This window comes from Mercenaria mercenaria, chromosome 4 (assembly GCF_021730395.1).
Source record: "Mercenaria mercenaria strain notata chromosome 4, MADL_Memer_1, whole genome shotgun sequence".
NCBI lineage: Eukaryota > Metazoa > Mollusca > Bivalvia > Venerida > Veneridae > Mercenaria > Mercenaria mercenaria.
In genome coordinates this window covers 43,927,321-43,938,142 of record NC_069364.1, presented here as the reverse complement: position 1 = coordinate 43,938,142, position 10,822 = coordinate 43,927,321, and the positions used below count along the sequence as shown (strand labels likewise).

Below are 10,822 nucleotides of genomic sequence, written 5' to 3'. Positions count from 1 at the left end.
CCAAAGGTATTTTATATTGAAAGAAGAAGGAAAATACGGATATTTAACACTTTTCAGTGTATTTTAGTTTCATTGATATCCGTAGAAGTCTGCATAATTGATAATTTTACTAATATGCACGTAAGCTTTTTAATATAAGCTTAAAATGTATATGTCGCGGGGCTCGTGTTTCCATGGTAACGCAATTTCTCTCATTTTTAAACAACTATGTATAAAAATAGGGGTTTTCGACGGCTTCAGTGCCATTCTGTTAATGACCAACATGGAATATTTGGGTAATATTATTAGCAAAATACCAAGCACTTTACATGGTACACTATTTTTCTTAATGTTTAAAGTAACCATGGCAACAGAGATGTTTAAAATAGCTTATATCTTGCTTTTTGTCGTAATTTCTTATAAGAAGTATTGAATAAGATTATCTTTCTCGTTAATGTAGCTTTAAAACATATTATTTCTAACGTAAGTCATATTTTCGTGTTATTTGCATTTATTCAAACAAATTTCACAGCTTAGAATACTTACAGCAGTACCCCTCGTCTGGAATTTTTCATGGAAAAATCGTTCAGCATGCTGCTATTATTCTCATGGATATTGTTGAAATGAAAATAAAAAGCCGAAGCTGTGTTTCTTAAATAGAACAGTGTCAACGTTTTTAGATTTTACATTCAGATACATAGGTCACGGGCTTCGTTTCCATGGTAACATCAATTCAATTCAAGAAACCACAATTTTCTACTGAAATTTGAACAATTTTAGATCTTAGTTTTAGTACATAAGTAGCAAATTATCAACTGAACCTGAAAAATAGGTATTACAAATCAAACTGCTAGATTTTTTATTTGAAAATGGCCATAACAAGTAACCTTTCACCTAACTATATTCCAAATAAAATTGTTTATCATCATCCATTTTCTTACATTTCGCATAACATTTCAATATAACTACATAAAAGAAGCAAAATATTGATTATTATTCAGAGCAAAAGACTCATAAAAAATATTTCAGCAAATAATGGTTATTCGAAAATAGTTAAAATAAAGAAAATGCACAGAATTACATACTTTCAAGATAAAAGCTATTAATTTTGCGCGGTAACTGACACGTAACGTCATGACGTCAATGACGTCATTTTAAGGCAACATTGTTTTGAAGCGTTTGTGCAGCAATTTATTTATTATTTCTGCATTATTAAACCATAAACCATCAGATCGAAGACAGGTTCATGATTTGTTTTCAGAAGAATGAATATACAAACACATTTAGTTTGTCGTAAACGTCGTCGTAAATCGTCACGTTAGCTTCCGGTTGGACATGCGCACATACAAATATGAAGGTAACCTACCTCCTTAAGTGGCTATTTCCAGATTCATACTGGTATGTCTTATATCTTACTCAGTGAGTAACTTAGTTCAAGACACTTACTGTTCGGTTTAAACACCTATCTAGTTATTCGGCCACCTTGATTTATACATAATTTATTTCAGGTCGATTGTGAAGCAAGTTCTACAACTCTCGACATCCCATTCCTGAAGTTATGATATGAGAGGTAGAAGAGAAGCCAGTTTCACTTTTCATGCTGAGCGTCAAGCCATTCGGACACCTTGAAGCAACCTTTGCCGGAAAGGATAGAGTCTGGTTGTGACTAGATCATTGAAGAATTGTGGCAGTACTCTGGGAAGAAGGTAGAAATATATCATTGCTCCAGCAGTACTGTACGATGATTTTTTTTTCAAAGTTGCGTCATTTGTACCGACAACAACTGCCCCTAGAGATACGACAAAGCGCTAACACCAGCCTCTTTTAGCCAGGTTGATTTTATTGTTGCAGCGCAGTGCAGGACTAAACAGTTTGGTTTCACATCTTATTTGCATCGAAATAAAAATGTGAGGGCTTGTAAATCTGCTAAAATCACAGAGATGCAGCAAAAAGTATTCAGACCTTATTAGTCGCCTCTACGATCATGCTGTAGAATCGCCTAGACTCTTTAGGCCTAAGCTAGGTGCCAAAAAGCAACAGCAAAGATATTGGCGAACTGATGGACGCTCTCCGACAGGACTTAGTCTAGTGGTCACATGCCTTGTGTTGAAAAGCAACTTTCAGAAATTTGTTGAATTGGCATCCCACAACAAATAACCAAATTGACGGGCTTTTGGGCTTGGAAAGTTGAATTCCGTGAATGATTTTAAGGAATGAGCTATTCCGAAGCTGCAGCTGTTGTGATTTAAAATTTTGTCTTGAATAAATTTTAAGAAATTAGAAATAACAAGCATATTGGAAAAAAAGGGAAATATTTTATATACATTTAACACTATAACCTTTTAAAGGGAAATAATGACATACTAGTATCTCTCATTACGTTAAATAGCTTCAATATCTCTTTAACCTTCACCCTGCTGAATTTCTAAAATGGACTGGTCTGTCACTGATTTTTGGAGAGTACCATTTATTTTTCGAAGGGGTATTCATTGAAAATTTACTGACTGAATAGCGAACAGTGCAGAGGCTTGAAGACTAAAGGTTAATATTTTCAAAATTGCTGCGAGCAAATAAAAAGAAGTAAGTATGAAAAGGGCTGTTCAAATTACATTCAGAATAAACAGTGCTTCTTTTGTAACTTCTGCAACAAATATTTTAAAATATGTAACCAGAGATGATACCAAGGATGTATATTTCAACACCTATCACCACTTCTTTGATAAGTAAAAGTGTAAAAGTTATTTGTGAATAAGCCAAACCACTTAGACTATGCTGGAGGCGAAAACAGTTGCAAAAACAAACAAGAGCTGTCGGACTATTCAACAGCTTTATCAACTGAATGAATTTAAAAGTCAAAAAAAGGAAAAAAAGGGACATAATAATTAATTCTGTAAAATTGCAAAACAGCGTTATGGAACCTGTACACTGCATATCAGCTCATGACAGTGGACAATTGTGTGAAGTTTCCATCCATTCCCAATAGTTGGTACTGACTACTGAGATACAAGCTTACATCGAAAACTTGACCAAACTCTGCTAAGTCAAAAAAGGGGCATTTTAATTTTGACAAGACAGTCTGACAAGTGTGTGAAGTTATAAACTGGAAGCAGTTTTCAATGTTCAGGCACCTGTGACCTTGACTTTCACTGAGTGACCCAAAAATCAATAGGGGTCATCTACGCTGCAAGTCAGATCATCCTTTTAAATTTCAACATTCTTGGTCATGTGGTTCTAAAGTTATTGATTGGAAAGAGTTTTCTATGTTCAGACCTCTTTGACCTTGACCTTAGGTCAAATGACCCCAAAAACGATAAGGATCATCTACTCTTTAAGTCCTAACATCCTATGAAGTTTGAAGGTTCTGGGTCAAATGGTTCTCAAGTTTTTGAACCGTTTTCCATGTTCTGGTCCCTGAGACCTTGACTTTTGATCAAGTGACCAAAAAAGCAATAGAGGTCATCAACTCTACATGTTTAATCATCATATGAAGTTTCAACATTCTGGGTCAAGTGGTTCTTAAGTTATTGATCAGAAACGGTTTTCCTTGTTCAGGCAACTGTGACCTTGACCTTTGATCTAACTAGTAACAACAAAAAATAGGGGTAATCTTCTGTAAGCACTATCACCCTATGATAATGAAGTTTGAAGGCTGTAGGTCAAATAATTCGAATATAAAGTGTGACCAACAGATGGCCCCTGTGACCTTGACCTTAGGTGGAGTAACCCCAAAAACAATAGGGGTAATCTACACTGTAAGTCCTTTCACCCTATGAAGTTTGAAGGTTCTAGGTCAAATGGTTCTCAAGTTACTGACTGGAAATGGATTTCCATGTTCTGTCTGCTGTGACCGTGACCTTTAAAAGAGTGATCCCAAATATCAATAGGGGTGATCTACTCTGCATGTCCAGTCATCCTATGAAATTTCAAGATTCTGGGTCAAGTGGTTCTTAAGTTATTGATCGGAAATAGTTTTCCATGTTCAAACCCCTATGACCTTGACCTTCAACAGAATGACCCCAAATAGGGGCCATCTACTCTGCATGTCCAATCGTCCTATTAAGTATCATCATTTTGGATCAAATGGTTCTCAAGTTATTGATTGGAAATGGTTTTCCATGTTCAGGCCCGTGACCTGACAATAGGGGTCATCTACTCCATAAGCCCTCGTTCTTCTAACTTATTGACCGGAAATGAAGTGTGAAGGACGGATGGATGGACAGGGCAAAAACAAGAGGGGGAGACATAATTTATGACTCCGAGTCTGGAAACCATTTTCAGTTCCAGGTCAGTGACGTTTGACCTACTGAAACCAAAAACAATAGGGTCTTTCTTAAGTGGTGCTTAGTCATCCTGTAAAGTTTGAAAGCTATACCTGTTATACTCGACTTGGAACTCAGAAATAAAAAAAAATACCAGAAATTAAATGAAGTCTCTGAGACCTTGACCCTTGGGCCACTGACTATAAAATCAATAGTGATATTCCATTAGCGGTACTTCATCGCTGTTTTGAGTTCTAAAGCAGTAGCTGTTATACTTAATGTCTTGAGTTCGAAAACTATTTTCAGTCCCTAAAGTCAGTGACATTGACCTTTGACCTATTGATTACAAAAAAGGGATTCTCCTCAGGTGACTTATAGTCATCCTATAAAGTTTAAAGGCTATAGCTATTATGCTTTGTGACTTAGAGCCTAGAAACAAACTAGAGGGCCATGATGGCCCTATATCACTCACCTGAGTTTAATTGCTTGCTTGAACAAATTTCTTTGCTAAAGCTTCAAAAACAAAAACAAAACTTGATGAGAAGGTCATGGTAAAGATTCTTCAAGATAAGTACTGAATTCTGTTTAAAACTTATACAAATCTGTTTGCTGTAGCTTCAAAAACAAGAAAGTAGGTCAGTAGGTCAGGGCTAAGAACATTAAAGATGAGTAATGAAATTTTTATCGAAAGTTACTGACGTGGTCCAAATTTCTATGCTGTTATGATCGGTATGCAGAACTGTACATGTCATCCAAATTCCAAGGCTGTATCTTAAAAAACGAGAAAGTAGGTCAGTAGGTCAAGGTCACAGTCAAGTGACCCCTAATTACTTGGGGTCATCAGGTAATTATAATAAAACAATGTAGGAAAAATGATCATATAATTTTTGAAGTATTTTTTCCTATATATTTCATATACAAGTGACCCCCGGGTGGGGCCTCTTTTCACCCCAAGGGAATAATTTGAACAATCTTGTTAAAGAACAACTAGGCAATGCTACATACCAAATATCAAAGTCTTAAGCCTTGAACTTTCAGACAAGAAGATTTTTAAATTTTTTTCCTATGTAAGTCTATGTAAAACTTGAGGCCGCAGGGGCAGGGCCTCTTTTCATCCATGGGGCATAATATGAACAATTCTGGTAGAGGGCCATTAGGCAATACTACATACCAAATATCAAAAGCCTAGGCCTTGCAGTTTCACACAAGAAGATTTTTAAAGTTTTTTCCTATACAAGTCTATGTAAACTTGGGACCCCTTGGTGGGGATCTTTTCACCTCAGTGGCATAATTTGAATAATCTTGGTAAAGGACCACTAGGTAATGCAACACACCAAATATCATGGAGTTTCAGAACAAAAGATTTTTAAAAACTTTTTTCCTATATAAGTCTATGTAAAACTTGGTAGCCCCAGGGCAAGGCCTCTTTTCATCCCATGGGCGTAATTTGAACAATCTTGGTAGAAAACCACAAAGGCAATGCTTCATACATCAATGACCTAGGTCTTGTGGGTTCAGACAAGAAGATTTTAAAATGTTTTTCCTATTTAAGTCTATGTAAAACTTGGGACCTCCGGGACGGGGCCTCTTTTCACCCCAGGGGCATAATTTGAACAATCTTTATAGAGAACCATTAGATGATGTCACATGCCAAATATTGAGGCTCTATGCCTTGTGGTTTTGGACAAGAAGATTTTCAAAGTTTTCCCTATATAAGTCCATTTAAACCATGTGACCCCCAGGGTGGGACCATATTTGACCCTAGGGAAATAATTTGTAAAACTTTGGCAGAGGACAACTAGATGATGCTACATATCAAATATAAAAGCCCTACGACCTGTGGTTTTGGACAAAAAGATTTTTTAAGTTTTTCCTTTGGTTGCCATGGCTACCAGAGTTCTATATGGAATTCAATTCTTTGAACACTTTTAAAGAAGACTATCCAAGGAACATCCTTGTGAAGTTTCATCAAAACTGGCCTGATGGTTTAAGAGGGGATGCTGTTTAAAGAAAATAAGGACAGACAACGGATGGATGGACGGTGAGCGATCACAATAGCTCACCCCGAGCCTTTGGCTCAGGTGTGCTAAAAATATAAGATTTGTGACCTTAACCTTTAGACACTGACACCAAAATCAATACTCCTCCACGAATATTTAGTCACTGTATTAGATTTGAAAGCCACATCTGTTACATTTTATACCGGTAACTTACAGTCTTGAAGCCTTTCTCAGTCTCATGGTCACTGTGACCTAGACCTCTGATCCGTGATTTTCAAATTTGATAGGAACATTGCTTCGGGTATATTATACTCCCCACAGAGGTGCTCTTGTTTTTTTTTTTTTTGGTAGGAGTTGATTGCTGTGCTGTCTTATAGTGTTGAGGAAATTACACAAAATCAAGACAAACTACTTGATTTTTATAAACTCGTATTTTTATATGTATAAACATTGTCTATCTTTGCTGTCACAGAAACCATAGCACTGAACAAATATTCGGGCACCATTCAGGGAACCCAGACGAAGTGCACTATGTAGTGAAGATTATTATAATCAGTATCTATAACAAACATTTAGTATATTCAAGTGTTTCGAAATTTGGCCATTATTCATTGTACGAAAACTCAATGCTGGATTTCATAGTAAACTGGAAGTACTGGGTCTATGAGAGATGCAGACACAAACTGCAATATATTCAGAATTGGCGGTCACTTTTTTATATGGCAACAGTTAAACTTTGAGGAAAGTTTACAGATTTGTTTTAACAAATCATAGTGTCCCATATTTTTACTGACTTTAGTACCTGCCCGATCTACTTGTCTTGAACCCTGACTTTAGTACCTGCCGGATCTGCTTGTCTTGAACCCTGACTTTAGTACCTGCCGGATCTGTTTGTCTTGAACCCTGCCGGATCTGCTTGTCTTGAACCCTGACTTTAGTACCTGTCGGATCTGCTTGTCCTGAACCCTGACTTGACAAAAATGACACAATTCCAGAAAAGGATTCGAAACACTTCGATAAAAGTATTCTTAGACCACCTTTGATGCTATATAACATATCCTGCAATATATGAGCCGTGCCATGGGAAAACCAACATAGTGGCTTTGCGACCAGCATGGATCCAGACCAGCCTGCGCATCCGCGCAGTCTGGTCAGGATCCATGCTGTTCGCTAACGGTTTATCTAATTACAATAGGCTTTGAAAACGAACAGCATGGATCCTGACCAGACTGCGCGGAGGCGCAGGCTGGTCTGGATACATGCTGGTCGCAAAGCCACTATGTTGGTTTTCCCATGGCATGACTCATATGTCTACTTAACCCTTACCATGCTGGGCACGACTGATTTGGCCTTTGCGACCAGTGCTACACAGTTTGCTATTCAGTCAGTATCTTTTTGGTAAGCACCACTTTTAACAGATAAATGTAATGTCCAAACTGAAAGATGGACAAGTTCATTACAGAAATTTAGCAGTGTAAGGGTTAAACACTCATAGTGTAATACATTAGCAATACACTACCACAAGTAAATCACAAACTCCTCTTTTGAATTTTTTCAAGAATTTTATTGGAAAGAATTTATGGGGAAAGACAGAAAAGTTCAAAGTAAAACGACAATGATAAATGATATCAACAATTCTATCACAAACATTCCATACATTTCAGTAAAATCATAAATATTCGAACAGAAATCAAAACTGTTTACAATAGGTGTAGTAAATTAATAAGATAAAACATTTTAGGCGTAAAAAAAATGTCTGTTTCCGGTATCCCAACCTACCCTTACTTTTAGGCCCGACCCTAAATGCTTTATGGCCTTGGAGAATATTTTTTTAACTTTTTAACAAAAAGTTGCAAAACTGAACTTTTTATGCTCTAAATATGGCCAATAATGTTAGAAATCAACTTACTGATGCTCTAAAGGTATAACCCTCTTATTTGTATTCACTTTTTGACACAAAAATAGTTTCCGAGAAGTCTCCTTTAGTCAAAAAAAAAAAAAAAAAAATTTCGACCTACCTACCCTAACTTTTTTTAGCATGTTACCGGAAACAAAGATTTTTTTTTAGGCCTTAGCATAAAATAAAACAATTACTTTATAAGATCAAAAAAGATTTGCAAAAATGATGATAATTTGTGCAATCATAACAATTACTGTATAATCAATAATATTTGTGGTTGAATATAATTTTGTGGGTTTCCAAACTGTGCCAATACACGAAATTAAATCAGAACAAACAAACAAAAGCTCTCATCAATTTCATCTCAAGTGGCTGCTATCAACCAATTAATTTCGGTTTGGCTGGAACCACGAAATTTCAAAACCTATTGCAATTAGAGAAACTGTAAGCGAACAGCATGGATCCTGACCAGACTGCGTGGATGTGCAGTCTGGTCTGAATCCATGCTTGTCGCAAACGCACTATGTTGGTTTTCTCATGGCGTGGCTCATTTCATGTCCACAAAAAGTAATGATTTTACAGCATGCCAGTATGTACAAGGTCATTATAACAGAGGTGAATGTTTGGTCTTCTGTACACATGTGATTTACATTGAAAATTACATTAACATCAGTTAAAGCTAAACACTTTTTAAATGAGAAATTCTGAACTGCAAAAATTAATGCATAACTGTGTTTAACATTAATAAGGAGTAATAATATATTGTTCTGAGTATTGAGTACTGGTAATGCTTCACCATGTTTAAGAGGAAAGCTAAATGAACTTATTAATTAGTAATTCAGAACTGTACTTTTGTGAATTTCTAAGCAAATGACTATTTTGAAGACAGCTTAATTATACTTAACACATTTAAATCTATAGAAGAAGTGATTAATTATTAGCCAGTTATCTGATATATTTACTATATTAAGACATAGCATGGATAAACACACATACATTTCTAACATTCATATGAAAAAGAGATTTTTTTGATTTTTTTTTCCTCAGTCATGAAAGAAGGACAATGGATTCATATACAAACTTAAAAATAAAGATTTCTATTTCGAGAATACAGAATGTTTGTGAACAGGCCATAGCTGGAAAAAATAATGAACTTTTGAACTTTGATACTGTCACTGCTATCTGAAAGTCTTATCTTCATCTGCAAGCCTGCTTCTTTAAAAAAAAGGTAAAAGGTTTCTTGTTTAATGTGGGCAGTCGATGAAATCCCCATCTGGAATGGATGGAACAACTTATTTCTAGCTGAGCCCACGGCAGGCGTCATCTTTACCTCCCAAGCATCCAGTCTAGGCTGATACTGCTAGACACAGTACCAATTTAAGTAAATCACCCAGTGCTGAACACTAGTCGGGATATCAGCCATGACTGGGAATCAAACCCAGATCACTCGCTGACTCCCATGTTTAATTTTTTTTTTAATTATAATTAACATATATAAATCTACCAATTAAACATGAATTGATTTATAAATCCATTGTCATTCTAGTCGTCCTAGATGTCATCTTCAACGGGTCCTCTTCGTATTTATCGTTTTGTTGAAGATTCACAGCAGAATCCAGGTTCATTATTGTTGCAGGCTAACCCAGACTGGCATGGATTTTGAAGACATTCATTTATATCTGTAAGATAATGTTTTCAAGAACTGTAATTGTCTAAATATGTACCAGTACTTATTAATAATATCAGTCATGTGTTTACGAATCAAATAGAAATATCTGTCCCGAGGGCACCTGCGCACTGGGCGGTAAACACATGACGGATAATTTTTCTTGCATGTCGTATATATGTTAGCATTTTATTCTGGCAGCTAATTTTTCTTGCATACCATATTTTACAAATAACAGGTAGAAATACTTTCTTTGTAGCACTCTTTCTTATAGTACAGAATGAACACAAAGAGCGGGAAATTTACATCTGTAAGCAGAAGTGACGTCATGATGTTTTGCGTTACGCACCCCTGGCAAAAGTCCCTCTCATACAAAGTCGAAAAAGTGCAAAGATCAGCTGCACGGTTTATCTTTAACGACTATAACTATACAAGCAGTGTAACCCAGATGATTAACACCCTAAACTGGCAAACTTTAGAACAACGGCGCATACAATCTTCTCTCATCTATTTTTACAAAATCCGAACAAATCATGTATGTGTCGACCATAACCATCTAACTCCGACCAGAAACCTGAACTACCTAATTCCACAGTCCCGTACTCAATACCACATGAATTCCTTCTTCCCCCGTACAATCAGACTATGGAATGGCCTTCCCCAATATGTACAGTCCAGCCCCAGCCTCAACATATTTGCTGAGCGGCTGGCCACTGTACATCTGCAGTAACTTCCTTCACTGTTTTTTAACTTAGCACCTGTAGTAATTTTTATTCTTTGCACCTAATGAGTTTTCTCATTTTTAACACTGCCCAGGCAAGCGCCTTCCAGTCATAATCGTTAATGATTGTTGGAAGTATCATGTAGATGTAGAGATAACAAAATTCCACTTTAGTTTTATCGTTTGTCACGTAACGTTATATTGTTACAGTAAACTAATGTATTTTGAATCAAGAAATGTACTTTAGTGTACGGAGAGAAACTATCAAGGTACCTGCTTTTTTCGTATTTTTACAAA

General features: G+C 36.2%; 1 protein-coding gene across 1 annotated transcript in view; it reads right to left on the bottom strand.

Moving 5' to 3' along the window:
- Positions 1 to 7,780: 7,780 nt before the first annotated feature.
- The window catches only part of LOC123551581 (fibrillin-1-like), a 38,821-nt gene continuing 35,779 nt past the window's right edge, over positions 7,781 to 10,822 (bottom strand). The window contains exon 15 of the mRNA XM_053541050.1: positions 7,781 to 9,817. Within this exon, the coding sequence (XP_053397025.1) occupies positions 9,723 to 9,817 (95 nt within the window). The 3' untranslated portion in view covers positions 7,781 to 9,722. The remainder of the gene's footprint in view (positions 9,818 to 10,822) is intronic.